Source organism: Acyrthosiphon pisum, chromosome X, assembly GCF_005508785.2.
Source record: "Acyrthosiphon pisum isolate AL4f chromosome X, pea_aphid_22Mar2018_4r6ur, whole genome shotgun sequence".
In the NCBI taxonomy this organism is placed as follows: domain Eukaryota; kingdom Metazoa; phylum Arthropoda; class Insecta; order Hemiptera; family Aphididae; genus Acyrthosiphon; species Acyrthosiphon pisum.
Window position 1 is genome coordinate 48,800,582 of NC_042493.1, and position 16,258 is coordinate 48,816,839.

Below are 16,258 nucleotides of genomic sequence, written 5' to 3' on the forward strand. Positions count from 1 at the left end.
TTCTAACTAAAATATCAAAACATCTCGCAGTGTACTCACGCATGCTACTGTTATTAAATGCTCTTGTCAAAGCTCCTATAAAAGCAGTTGAAAAATCGCAAACAACTTCATAAGGTACTTTAATACCACAGAGTAACCATTGTGTAAGCCAATTTTGTATAGTTTGAGTGTCCTGTTTTTCGGAAAGCATTTGGGTTATAGGAATTTGGCCATAAGACGTGTGAACAACTGCTTCATACAAAAATGTGTGTGCTGATAATAAGTTCAATGATGTACGTTTAATTTTTTTTTATAAGACTACCAGTAGTATCAACTGAAATACTGCAATACTCTTTGGTTAAATCTTTATAAATTACTACTTGATGATTGCTCCAATAATGTACTAGAAATGGATCGATCCCAATGGAGCGAATCGACCCAGCAAACTGTGTATGTTTCAGCTCTACTAATGATACAATTGGACACTTTAAATATATACCCAATGTATGGTCCTTATTCTCTTGTTTAGCTTTTCTTAGAACACTAGAATGATACAAATTAGGTGGAGATATGGAACCAAACTCCATATTTGATGCTTGACTGCGTCTCCAATTACTTGCTAATTCAGTTGTTAGCTGACTACCTATCAATCTCCTTTTTTCTCCTTTTAGTTGTCTTTTGCTATTATGCTCTAAATCATGTCCACGGGTATCAGACGTTCTAATTTATAGTTTAAGTGGGTGGTCTTTTTTTGGTTCATAGTGTGTAGTTTTAGTTGTAGCTCCAACCTTGTAAATTGTTGTTGCATCTTTGCAACAGGATTTTTTCTTTAAATTGTTTAATTGATGTATGCTTTTATTAAAAAAAACTAAAAATTATATAGAGTAATATATTACTAGGTATACTTCCTCTTAGCCTGTAGCACAGGTACATAGATATAATGATATAATATTAACATTACGACCTATAATCAAAATGTTAAATTTTGTAATTGTTTTGTAAATTAGATTATTAAATTTAATATTAATAGGCTTTACACTCTTTAGTTCATGTTCATTCTTCAGAATGCATTATTAATTAAATTGAAATTGTACCTAATATATTATGTTATACATTTATAAAACATACCTTGATGTGGCTAAGGAAATTTCCAGTAGATCCAGTACATTTTTGGCACTGGGCTAGTATATTTTTATTTTATTTTTTAATGATACTAAAAAATTGTCCATCAAAGATATAGCAATTGTTGGTACTTATTATACTATTTTCATTTGCTATTTCTGGCTCAACGAGATGGTCAGATTGCGTTTGAAGCTTTTGCTTTTTATTTAATGTAGAGTTGGTAATAACAAAATTGTCCATATTATAAAAAGTTTAAGTAAATATTTTACACAAAACACTAAAACTGAACTATAGTCATGAATAAATGAATAATATACTGCTAAACTGCGAGTAGTTTTTACGATTCAACACCAGAACAGCAGAGTACAAAAAGAGTGTTATTAAAATGAACAATGGTCAATGACGACTAATATTATAAAAGTCATACAGTAACACACTAACACACCAACACCGTATGTTGAATAACTGATAATACCGAAATCAATTGTATGCATACATAATAATAGAAGATTTCAAGATGACATTATATAATATTATGATAAACATAACCTTTTACGATATAATAATATATATTCATAGTTTATGTTATTGGAATGCTAATATTATTATTGTATTTTATTAATAATCATTTGTCTGTTTTTCTAAGAAGTGTGGTCCGTGGCCTGTGGGTATCCCTGTTGACGTTCGGCGAATACGTCGCGTGTCGTCGATACGTTTCACTCAAAACCTATAAGGCTATAAGTTATAACGTTTATATATAAATTTGATATAAATCCGATAATATTCATGAATGAAAATAATACTATAAAAGTACATGTATATAGCTATATATAACTTATAATACCGATAATCGATAATGACCTCCTCGGAGCGCAGTAGATTCTACGAATCAGATATTGGCACTATGACAAGATGGCTGCAAGTATACTTGGTCATTTTACGACACCCCGCACCGACCAAAGGCACATCTTGTAGAAGGCCCCCTGGACTGTGAGAACCAACGACGTAGTCCGCCAGGGATCTGGTAAGAGAGGGGATAGGACTATATAGGAGCCCTGGGAGTGACCAGTATTCAAACGTGATTTCACAAACCGTACGTACACATCCCTGTACCTCTTCGTTATTGATTATCATATTTTTGTATTACGACTTAGATTATTTTCGTTGACGACGTATTACTTAGAGAATATTCGAGCAATCGCTTATTTTCTAAGACACTGGTTTTTCTTCGTCAATTTGAATAATCTAATAGCGTTTAAATTAAACTTGTTTATTATATTTTACAATTTTAAATAAATAATACATCAACCACACACTGTTGATCATTTTGACGCTTCTACCATCATCCCATCCTGTCACCATCTCCTGTAAGTCAGGTGCACGCAACAATAACCAGTGATTATAAAAGAAATGATTTGTATTATGTAGGTATAAATATAAATTTATAATATCTTGTAATCGGAAAATAAAAATATGTAAATAACATTTAATAATATAAATATTTTTTTTTCTTTAATACAACACAATCTGTGCCTGCGGCACAATAAGAGTATGACTTAAGTTAAAATAAATAAAATATGTCCTAGATAAATTTATCTAGATGATTTATTTATTTATCTTGGATAACGTCTCAGATAACATAATTCACATTTATCTAGATAAGATAAAAGATAAAAATATACCTAAAATAAAAATACAACACTGATCATAGGTCGTAATTTCTTGAAACAAAACAAAGTCTTCATGGACTATACCTTACTTACCACACAACATATTGAGTGGGAACCATATAATGAAACCGTCTTAACTGCATCTTTCGTAGATACGGAACAAACAGATCGTATAACACAGATTAAACGCAAGATTAAAACCGACAATTTAAATAAAGAAGAACGCGATCATATCTTAGAACTCTGTTGTAATTATGCGGACTTGTTTTACCTACCGGGCGCCTATCTTATCGCCACCGAAATCGTGACACACAATAAACACTTCGCGATGTGTGAAACCCATTAACATACGTCCTTACCGTTTACATTGGGCTTACCAAGGAGAAATTGAAAAACAAATCAAAGAAATTAAACATAGTAGTATTATACTAGGTTTTCTAAATCTTCTTTTAATTTCCCACTAGTAGTAGTGAAAAAGAAGAATTTAGATCCAACAAGGAAACCCAAATTACGAGTGTGCGTAGATTTCCGAAAACTTAACGAAGTAACCGAAAACGAAGATATCGTTGTACACGGATCCAGTTTCCTGGACCACCAGAAAAAAATAGAACAGGTCTTTAATAGGTTGCGTGTACACAAACTTAAATTACAGCCTAATAAATGTTCTTTCTAAAGGAAAGAAGTATTATACTTAGGCCATGTAATAAATGAAACGGGCGTTTCCCCAGATCCAAACAAACTGAAATGTATTCGAGAATATCCTAAACCCAAAAGTGCATTGGATATTAAATCTTTCTTAGGACTATTGAACTATTATATATGACGTTTCGTCGATAACTTTGCGAAAATTGCAAAACCATTAACTTACTTACTTAAAAAAGACGTACCATTTAAATGGACTGACAACTGCGAACATAGTTTCGAAGAACTCAAAAAAGTTTTAATGAACCCTCCGCTACTAGTCTATCCGGATTGGGAAGGGGGAAAATTCAATTTAATGACTGACGCAAATCAGTATGCAATAAGAGCTGTCTTATCACAAGGGGAGGTCCCTAAAGACCAACCTATCGCGTACGCAAGTTTAACGTTAAATAAAGCTGAGTGTAACTATAGCGTTATTCAAAAAGAGTTGTTAGCCATTGTATGGGCCGTGAAATATTTCAGACCGTATTTATATGGTCGTCATTTTAATATTATAACAGATCATCGACCTCTAACATTTCTATTTGTTATTAAAGACGCATCGTCGCAACTAATGCACTGGCGATTACGGTTAGCCGATTATGATTATAACAAAGTAGAGAAAATTTAACACAGTTTCCCATTAATGAGTCATACTGCTACAAAAAAAAAATCTAAAAAATATTATATACCTACCTAAATACAGTTTTTTTTATCAACAATTTCAAATTTAGATGAAATTAGATATTTTAACGAATAATAACAATTTTAGTTATTTTGTTCTAAACTCAAAATATTATTCGTGGAAACTTTTAAAGTATAATATTATAACATCCATCGAGTAAACTAACTCCGTTCGTTAATTTTGAGCACATATCTCATACAACGTGGATTTTTAATTCGGGGGAAAGTTGACATGTACCAACCCCATCCATTTCTGTACGCATATTTCAGGCAATTCAGCTGTACATAATAAGTGGCCACATTGAAAACACTTTCGTCCCTCGGGCATCCGTTCTTTCTCGCACATTTCAGGCAGTCCAGTTTTCCTGAAAATGCATTTGACAAGTACCGACGGGTTTCCGTTTTCTCTGCAATACTTGAGAGACTCCAGCCCGCTATGGTACACGTGTCATCATCCCGCGGACAATGTTTTTGTGGTGCGTAAATTAAACACTGCATGTGTTCATGCTTTGAAGCGTTGGCACACGTTTGGTGTCCAACCATTGTCACGCTGATATACAAGACAGTACAATTGACAGTTTACCGTGTCGTTACTGGTTTTTTTAGACTATTAGCTAATACTTGTTAATAGGTAATACTTGTTAATATGGCTTTATTTTATCTTGGTTGGGATTTGTTGGCATTGGAAGAAAGGGTTGAAATATTGGAAAGGCGTATATAGAGAAGAATTTTAAGAGTCTCACAAAATCCTTATGATCTTCCGAGAAATGAGTTTTTGAATATGTTTCGAGTTAGGCCAGAATTAGATATGGACTTAACTAATGAAATGCGTGACCAACTTCAACGAGAAAGCAGTACAGGGCTTCCGGAGGAAATTCAAGTAATTTTCTTTTTGGATAAACATAATATTGTTAATACAGTGTATAATACATACACGGTGAATTGAGGCAAGGCCTTACAATTTTCTTCTATAACAATTTTTAAATGATTGTTTTATAACAAAAAAAAATTGGGTGTAGAAACCCCTAGCACTACTATAAATACTCCAATGTTTAAGTTTAATTACAATAGGTATATTCGATTAAAAATTATTTTGTTTCATTTAGGTTGTAACGTCACGGATTTTTTTTGTGCACAATCATTATTATTGCTATTACAAATCATTATTATTATTATTATCATAATTGTTGCGCGCTCGATTAACAATACAATCTACAAAGTTATGTCTCCACATACTACTCCCTCCCCCCATCTATGCAAGGTACAGCTGTCACCCACCACTGCTGCGGTCAGATTGTGCTGTCGTTCGAGGAAGTCGCATTGCCAGTGACATCGACAGTGCAACCTGTACCCACATTATTATAATTATTGTAACAAATCTCCCTCTACCCGTACTGGTCATCACGCCGCCTGAAATCAACAGCTGCCAGCCGTCGACGCCGTCAATTTTCTTTCTCTTCTACAACGGACGGCCTAACGTAAGGACGTAACCACGTCTCGTCGTTGGCTCCGTTCCATCACGTGCTTTTGGTCTCAATCCTACAAGTTGTCTACTCGACCGGGATTTCTCGACTCTTCGTGGATACTATCAGTACTGGACAAATCCCGTCCTCGTACATAATTTTCATAATTTTCACCACCGTTGACAACAACGCCATGATGGGCTAAGCCTCAACCATCGGCCAGGGAGGCCTGGAAGCCCGAACTGTTGCTGCTCGCCTGACCAGCTCGTCCACGATCGTGTAACGTATTGTTGTTCCCCCCTCTGCCCTTTTGTCACCCTTATATGCCCAGACAATATCCGCGGTTATTAAAATTATATTATCTGTATCTATGACTAGTCCACTCGAAATCACCGATTTATACCATGTGATTAGACGGCATGGCCTGTCACAGATCGTCTTGCTCTGAAGCGGACAGAGCCATTGAGGCTATGATATTATGATAATATTAAGATATTTGTTCGTGCTGCGATTATTGTCTGGTCCGCTGAATATTATACATTCCTTATTAATTTCCTTTACAAGCCATGTGGTTCACAACTTATATATATAATTTACCTGTAGAGTCAATGTTGTTATTAAGAAATTATTATTCATAAAGGCCAAATTATTATTCTGTACGCTGATGCCAATGTTGTATTTATTATTATACACTCTAGTGTCAATGTTAAATATATATTATTCTATCACGCTTCAATGTGGCGTTGGGAAAGTGGCGTCCCCATCGCCCAATGCATCAATGATGCATTGCAATAGCCATCACTTCAACCAGAAATGGTTGTTGTGATCTGGTCCTCCAGGTTGGGGGTTAGGCGCAGGGTTAACAACCCTGCCTTGTAAACAGCACTTGTTATGAGACCATCACGGAATCAGCCTCGGACACAGATAAATGGAATTAAGACTGGACACGGAATTCGGAAAACTGGAATTAAGATCGCGACCTGGAACACACTAAGCCTTTATCGAACTGGAGCCTGTCAAAATCTTACTGATGTGTTAGACACGTATGGAATACAGATAATAGCCCTTCAAGAGATAAGATGGCCAGGAAAAGGTCAGCTAAAAGTAGGGAAGTACATAGTGTATTTCTCTGGCATGGAAGAAGGACACGTCTTTGGATGTGGTTTTGCTGTGCATGAATCATTGGAACCATACGTAAAAGAATTCAATCCAATATCGGAAAGGATAACCTTACTACGAGTAGATACGAAACCACTGAATATAATATTAGTATGCGTACACGCACCAACAGAAACAGGGGAAGAGAACATGAAGGATGTTTTCTATGAAGATCTGTCGCAAATATATGATAAACTGCCAGGAAATGTAATCAAACTCGTAATAGGTGATCTGAATGCCAAGTGTGGAAAAGAAACACATTTTATGCCAATGATAGGGAAATAAAGTTTACACGAAACAAGTAATGGAAATGGACTTAGACTTATATCCTTCGCAGCCGCAAAAGATATGATAATAAGCAGCACAACTTTTCCACACAAAACCATACATAAGGCCACTTGGAAGTCACCTGACGGGACAACTTGCAACCAGATAGATCATATACTTGTTCAAAAAAGATTTAGGTCATGTATTAAAGACATACGCAGTTTCAGAGGAGCTGACTGCGACTCAGATCATTTCTTACTGGTAGCAAAGTTTAGGTTAAAGATCCAGAGTGACAAGAGTTTAGTGAATAAGAATAGTACAAAAATTAACCTAGAGATGCTAAAGGACGAAAAAGTACAACAGAAATACATTAAATATGTAGGAGAGTATGTAAAAAATGTAAATCTTAATGACATGGATGAAGACTGGGTTAGAACTAGCAAAGCAGTTAAAGAAATTGCAATGGAACACATAGGGAAAATGAAATGTTCAAAGAAAAAATGGTATAACGAAGAATGCCGAAAAGCAGTAGAGAGACGACGGATAGCCCGAGAAAAATTCATCAGTGTAGACAGTATAGACAATATAATCACAGGAGAGCTTTATACTTACAGAGGAAAAACTGTAAACGAATCATTCAGAGAGAGAAGAGGAAGTATCTCAATGAGATATTAAAAGAAGCGGAGAATAATCACTCACAGGGTAAGGCCAGACACTTTTTCAGGACGATAAGACAGTACAAGTCTTTCAACCCAAGCCTGAAAATCATCAGAAATCGTAACAATGATGTAATCATGGATCCTAAAGAAAAAGCGGCAAGGTGGAAAGAATATTTTATTGAACTATTAAATGCAGACAGCCCAGATAATATTACGATTAGGGAAATACATTATGGAGCTGAACCAATGATAAATGAATTGACCGAAGAAGAAACATACAAAGCAATAGGTAAGCTCAAGAATTGGAAATCGCCAGGATCTGATGGAATACCAGGTGAGCTCATCAAGTACGGTGGAAAAGAAATGCATTATTTCATGTTTAGAATATGTCAGAAGATATGGAAAGACGAACATTTGCCAACAACTTGGAATGAAGCTGTAATCATACCTTTACATAAAAAAGGCGACAAAACAAAGTCCGAAAATTATAGAGGAATATCCCTTCTGAATTCAGCCTACAAAGTATTTGCGAAGATTATTTTAAACAGGCTAACACCTTACGTGGAAGAAAATCTAGGAAGATATCAGTGTGGATTCCGAAAGGGAAGATCAACGATTGAACAGCTGTCAGTTATAGGTCAGCTAATAGAAAAAAAGTACGAGTACCGCCAAAACATCTGGCAACTTTTTGTTGATTTTAAAAAGGCCTACGACAGTGTACATAGAGAGAGCCTTTATAATATAATGGAAGAGTTCGGAATCCCAAAGAAACTTGTAGCTTTGACAAAAATGTGCATGGAAGACACGCAGTACAGAATAAGAGTCGAACAAACAATGTCTGAACCTTTCGAAGTCAGCACAGGATTAAAACAAGGAGACTCGCTCTCACCCACCTTATTCAATTTAGCCTTGGAGAAAGCTATAAGGGAGATGCAAATAGAAACAACGGGAATAACGATAGGTCAACAGCGCATACAAGTACTTGGCTTTGCTGATGATCTAAATATCTTAGAAAACTCCCTAGTAGATACGGAAAGAGCAGCGCAAGTGCTCGAACGAGCAGCCAGTAAAATAGGTCTAAAAATGAATATGGATAAAACAAAAATAATGGAACTACTAGGTGAGGAGGAGGACAACACTGATACGGGATCCCTAGGTTTCAAAAAGGTTAGTGAGTTTCGGTACCTAGGTGCAGTATTGAGTAAAAACAATGATTGGGCTAGGGAAATAGGTGTAAGGTTAGTAAAAGCAGAAAGAGCAGCTTTCGCTCTGAATAAGTTCTTAAAGTCAAAAGTATTTTCCAAAAAAACGAAAGCAAGACTGTACACAGCAATAATAAGACCCATACTCACATATGGGTGCGAGACATGGACAACCACAAGCAATACCGAAAGAAAACTAAGAACTTTTGAGAACAAAATATGGAGGGTAATTGTGGACCAGTGTATGATAATGAAAAAGGAACATGGAGGAGAAAATATAATAAAGAGCTGCAAGAAGAAATGGAAATGGCATCAGTAGTAAGCTTTATGAAGGGACAAAGGATTCAATGGCTGGGCCACATGTGGCGGCGTAGCGAAGATGATATAAATAGAGTAATCCTGGAATGGAAGCCTACGGGAAAAAGACCTCGAGGACGACCAAGGAAAAGATGGCTAGACGGAGTGGAAGAGGACCTGCACAGAATGGGAGTCCAAGATTGGAAAGAGTTAGCCCAGGACAGAGACAAATGGAGGGATTTAGTGATGGCGGTGAAAACTCTTAAAGAGTATTAGGGCCGTATGAAGAGAAGAAGAAGAAGAAGATCACGCTTCAACCCATATCATGTGTTACTATTATTTATTCAGCGTCACCTTGTATTATTATATTTTGAATCTTGGGCATTCAGTTTGCCGATGCGTGTTTAAAACCTGTCAGATCCGTGGGTGGTTTTTACTAGGGGCCACTTTGGTAAACTCTCACATATGGAGGCTCCGGGGAGATATGGATTTTCTTTAAAATTCCCTATTGAACTAATATTCAAATTTTTGTTTTTTCTCTATTCTCTCTAATATATACAATTATCATTTAAATGGCAAACTTATGATTTAATTGGCACTATAAGTGGTATTAAAATGGCTAACATTAGTATTATTTAACATATAAATTATTTTAAATCAAGTAACCCGTGGCATTGTGAAAAAAAAAAAGAAAGAAAAAATTATTATCCGTTTCAATCTACTAAAATAGTATGATCCTGTAACAAAAGAATATCTTATACCATTCTCCATAATTCCCTTTATATTATTATTCCCCAAATCTCTATCTTTTTATTTTTATTATTATTCACAATGTGACTTACTCTCTTGCAAGGGACCATTTATAATTTTGTTAAATTAACAAAAGTCACATTATTAAATTAACTTCAATTTTCTTGGTACCTATCATAGAAAAAAAATATAATGTTATAAACTATTCTCTCTCAAAAAATGTATAATTCTACCAAGGTAATTGTTAAATTATTATTATTTTTCTTATGTCCCACCCTGTACACATCTATATCCAGTAACTTATTACAGAAGTTGTTCCTGTCGGTGTTTGTTGGTTGGTGCGTCGGCTTTGTTCCGCGGTGGCAGTCTGTTCTGGCAGCTACGGTGTGGAGACAGCTGAACCCTGCAGTTATCATCATCTCCCTATGGTATGCATAATACATATGTTTCCCTTTAAGCCCTCCCTGGTAGGTTATCATAGGCCCCAAGTTCAACCCGTTACATAACATTGTCAGGTTCGATTGTTATAGGTGCGCTGCGATAAAAATGTTTTTTTTCCCTAGGACCACATGGTCAATAAATTATATTATTATGCCTTGTATAGTATGTTAAAATTCTTCTTTTTATGCTGTATGTGGTAATTTGAATTTTTATTAATTATTATGCCCTAAGAGGTAATTTTAATTTTTATGCTCTATAAGAGTCATTTATTGTTAGTGTGTTAAGTGCTAAATTATATTATTATCATTACACCGTTTAGGGTAACTTGATTTATTATTATGCCTTTGTAGGTAAATCTGAGGATTATTATATTATTGTTTTAAGTAGTAACTTAGGTCTCCGGACAGTTATTCTTTTTATCTTATGTTGTGCCATGAGGTCCCATGTCAGTATTAGAATTATTATAAATTAACGGTATAAATTATGATTTTTGTTTTTTCTTTGCCTTCGTAGGTAGAATACTATATTATTGTTAATTATTCGAATGAGTAATGCCTAATTAATTAAAAGATTATTATTATTAAAAATGAATGTTGAATTATTTAAATAAATAACTGCCAGCCGTGAGGTCACAGATCTCAAGTCTCAGAGATCCGTGGGTGGTTTTTACTAGGGGCCACTTTGGTTAACTCTCACAAGGTATTAGTAGTTATAAACTTCTATGCAAAAGGGGGTTATCAACGAGCAACGGGGGATAATTTTGTGGTGAATGTAAGTCAGCCCTCAGTCAGCAGGTGCATTCACAGTGTAACAGATGCTATAAACAATACACTTTTAAGGAGATGTTTACGTTTTTTCATGACTGCAGTTGAAAGACAAAATGCTCGACAAAGATTTGAAGGTGCTATTGGTGCTATCGACTGTACGCATATTAATATTATTGCCCCAAGTGAACATGAGGAAGCATACATGAATCATTATGGTAACCATTCCCTGAATGTCCAAGCGGTTTGTTTAAAATATTATCAATTGTGTAAAACAAATAACTAATTTATTATAAATTTAGATTGTCGATCCTGGCTTGAAAATACTGAATATAAATGTCAGATTCCCTGGGGCAAGGAATGATTCATACATAATATGGAGTACTTCTCCTATTCGCAGGGCAATGGAATACCATTATAATCTTGGTGAAAGACAGACATGGTTGATTGATATGAATTGTACTTGCCACTACTTGGTACTAATTAAATTATATTAAATTTTAAATTCGGTCTAGGTTGTTTTAATTTAAAGGAGATGCTGGTTATGCTCTAGAGCCTAGGCTTTCAACTCCACTCCCACATTACCCTGAAGGAACAAGGCAATATATGTATATCAAAAAACATTGCAAGGCAAGAAACGTGGTAGAAAGATTTTTTGCTGAGTTTAAGAGCATGTGGTGATGCTTGTCATATCAACGTGTGCTGATGTATAGACCTGAAATGGCAGGAAAAATAGTAAATGCATGTGCTGTTATACACAACATGCGAATTCAGTATCGTCTACTTATTAAACAAATTGAAGGCTATAATGAACAAGAACAGCAATATGAAAATAAGACATAATGATATAATTGAAAGAAGAGGTCCAAAAATAGTTGCGATGAGAATTCAAACACAATTGATGGCAAGCTGGTTTCCAGATTATATCGATGGTGACCAAGAAGTTGTATACTTTATTAACAAAAAAAAAAAATGTATCTAAAAACTTTATTTACAAATATACTTATAGGTATTCAATAAATAATTAATAAAAGTTATTTGAGATCTCCATAAAATTGATTTATTTTGTTAATACATAATAATATATACAATCAGTCCATTCTCTTGACTTAGTACTTATGACATAACTTTTTATGGATTTTACACATAAACAAATTAATTATTAACATTTTTATATAAATAATATTAATCACTCTAATGAGTCCACAATAACAAAATATAACAATAAAAAACTATATCAAGTAACATTCAATAGTAATAGTTGAAGTTAACATATAAAAAAAAAAAAACAAAAAACTTGAACAAACCCCTTTTGTAATTGAAAAACAAACTGATACTTAAAACTTTTATATAAGTGACATAACATAACATAACATAATTTTATACTAGTGACATAAATAAAAAAATTATACTTTTTAACATATTAAATGAGTTGAAATTAAATGTAAAAAAAAAAATAAAAAAAAATACTTATTAGGTTACTGATTTATTTTTAATAATTATTTCAATTAATTGCTTCATTATAATAACCAAATTTTCATCATTTGTTATTCTCCTTTCATCATTGTCTGCCATTCTTGTCATTTCACTCGCAAGTTGGGTTATGGATTGTGATAGGTTCTGAAAAGTTTCCAAGTATTCATAATTATTAAACAATACTTTATATTATGTTCTGCTAAAATAATAGTGATATATATTTTATTATTTAGGTGGTACTTTTAAATTAATTTGTATTTTTATGTAAAATGAGGGTGTAGTTAAGAAATTAAAATTAATGCAAATATAATATAATATAATATTATTATTGCAAATATTAAAGTCTAGTATCGATGCACATTTCATTGAAAACAAATTAATACCCAAAGAGAATTAAACTTATTTTTTTGAGCCACTTTAATACATATTTATTTATTATATACCTACTTCTGTATTTTGTGCATTGATTTCAGCCACCTTCGAAAATGTTTCTCTTGCATCACTTAATTGTGTTCTCAAATTTTTGCGAACTAAATCAAAATTATAATAATAATAAAAAATGCTGTATATAAAAAAAAAATATTACTACTACCCATGTAATTTTCATTTTGAGACATAAATTTTCTTTTGCGTGCTTTTAATATTGGTGATAATTGACTGGTTAAATTAGATGAGCAAGGTGTACTGAGGTTGGGGGTCTGAAGTGTACTAGTTGTAGGTGCAATGAATGTTGTTTTTTCGGCAGTTATATTTTGATCCAAATCAAAGCATTCCAGCGCAACATTGTTTAAGTTTTCTTCATCAAGGATAGTAAAGTCATGACCTATATTAAATAATATATATCTTAGAAATGAATTGTCCTTAAAGAATTGTTTTCTAAAAACGAGTAATTAAATAATATTACTGTTGTGATCAATAGCCGATCTAATTGTGAAGCTAGTAGGAATTGCGTCCAAAATAGTAGTATCTCCTACAGCCATACGTTCTACATCTTTAGACTAAATAATATAGTAAATGTGCATATTATAGTATTTTGTGTGTTATATAAATCTTATAATTTCATATATTATAAATATTTTAATAATTGTTCATCAGGCTAAGCATCTGGACATGACGTGCCTTCTACATAGTCATAGCCCATAACACTAAGTACTCTTTTGTCTGAGTCAGTCAAATCTTGGACATTTATTTTTCTATTTCCTGTCTGCCTTCTAGCATTTCGTAGAGCTGATGCTCGTTTGAAGACTTTTGTTTTTAAGTCCCTCCATGACTGCAAGAAAAAATACACATGTACTCATAAAGAGAAATTATATTCAGAAACATTTTTATTTTGAACGCATAGGCACATGTCCGAGTACCCGTTCAATTTTTTTTGGGGTGCTGACTGCTGAGCATCCTAAATTTGTTTGGGGTGCTGAGCATCCTTCATTGTATCATTGACAGCGAGTTCCAATCGGTGATTTAGGCAATGCCAACTAACTTATCTTTAAGTAATTTTGCCACTCCGGCTTTCTTACCAACGAGGACACTTGCTCCATCATCATTCACAAATGATATCCAGTTTGTTTTTAAAAATTCATCATTAAAACCATATTTGTGTAGACATTCTATAAGTTGATTAATTATATTTTGAGCTGTTTGAAGTCTTAATTCGACAAGATCCAAAAATATGAATGCTGGGTCTTCATAAGAAATTTATGATTTTATATACACTACCATTGTAGATAATGTACTCATTGTTGTACTTTCATCTATCAAGACTGATAGTTTAGAGTTAGATTTAATATAATTGTTTGAAAATTGTTTTTCATTTCTGCTGAAATATGTGAGATAATATTTTATGAAGAAAATCGAGAATGCAATGTTGTACCAACACCAATACCATTGAGCTTTTGTAATTCAAGTAGTTCGAAATGGTCATCATAAGGTCTGTTGTTTTTGGCAATAAAATATGCTGTGCGAAAAATGGTTTCAGTCGATTTATATATTTTATACACATTATTTTCAAATTGTTTTGTTAGTATATCAGTCTCTTTTTCAGTTATTATACTACTAGCAGTTTTATGAGCCATTGAAGATACGTGTCTTTTAATTTTGTTACGGAGAACCGAGAGTCTTGTTTCCTTTTTATTACTTTTACCTCCACTAATTTTACATTCTGCCCATTCAGATGAAATTTCTACACCACGGATTTCAAATTTAGTTAAACATCCAATGTCTCGACAAAAAGAACAACCAATTTTTCCATCAAAAAAGATCAACCATTCATATTTTGCCTTCTTTGCATGCCATTGTTCGGTTGTCCAATCTGTTGGCCATGAGTTCTAAAATATAAATAAAAATAATAAAAGTTGAGCATTACCTAATTAAAAACATAAGTGTTTTAAACAACTTTACTAGTTAGTTAATTTTTTATTAATATAATTAAGTAAATCACTAACATAGTGTGTAATCTTGTCATGTCTCACTGTGTCATCTTCATCAACTTTCAAAGTTTCTGTTTTGCGATCATCTATGTCATCTATGTTTTGATTAACCTACAATAGTAAAAATGAAAAATATATGAACTTTAGTTAATTGGTAGGTAGGTAATATTTAGTTGAAAGTCTAAAGAAAAATTCATTGGAAGAAATATAATTTTACTGTACCTTGTACCTAATTTGAAAATCAATAAAATAATATCTTTGATTTAAAAATGTTCAACTAACCAAGTTCTTAACTGTAGGTACCACTATAAAATTATTCTTTAAAAAATAAATAATTGAAATGTAAATCGTATTAAGTAAGCTATCTAAGGTAATATTAATTGTCTCAGGTTTCACTATTTAGAAGTCAATTTTTAAATTTCTTTTCTACCTTGAAAATGTCAACATTTGTAATAATATTTAGAAATGGTTTTAACAATTCTAAAATAATTTGTTGAAATAGTATACATTTTAATATGATATATAAAACTTTCCAAATTTTACCTAGTTTTAAATACCAACAATTTATTATGTAATATAATAAATGTTTTTAATTTATTTTACTTTTCATTGTAAGGTATTACAGTTCAATCAAACTTAAATGGTTAAATATAACTTACTGCTATTGATGGAGACATGGAGTGGTATTCATGACAGAAGCTGGGCCATCTCCATCGGAAGTCCTAGTATTGTCTGTATTGGTATTATTAATATTAAAAGTATCATATTTATTGATGTTTCGATTAATCTAAATTGGTAAAAAATATTTGATAAAGTACCTATTGGCTATTTAACATTAATCTATATATATAAAAATGAATGTATGTCAGTGTGTCTGTCTGTGTGTCCATGTTACCATGGTTACCAAGGTTGCCATGGTTACTAAGGTTACCAAGATTTCATGGCTATTAAGGTTACCATGTTACCATGGTTACCAAGGTTGCCATGGTTACTAAGGTTACCAAGATTTCATGGCTATTAAGGTTACCATGATCCATGGTTACTATGGTTACCAAGGTTACCATGAGTGTTGTTTATAATTATAGGTCTTTAATGGGCAACGAATTGCACAGGATCAGATATAGTACGGGTGTGTCCATCTACCCATGGCAATCAATTATATAATATTTTGAAACTTATGGACCTTTTTGTTTTTAAATAGTTACCGTGGGTTTCAAAG

At 33.2% G+C, this 16,258-nt stretch overlaps 1 protein-coding gene across 1 annotated transcript; it reads left to right on the forward strand.

The window, feature by feature from the left end:
* Window positions 1-6,490: 6,490 nt before the first annotated feature.
* Window positions 6,491-7,042, forward strand: LOC115033129 (craniofacial development protein 2-like). The gene has a single exon (XM_029485167.1). The coding sequence runs from the start codon at window positions 6,491-6,493 to the stop codon at window positions 7,040-7,042; it is 552 nt and encodes a 183-aa protein (XP_029341027.1).
* The last annotated feature ends 9,216 nt before the right edge of the window (window positions 7,043-16,258 follow it).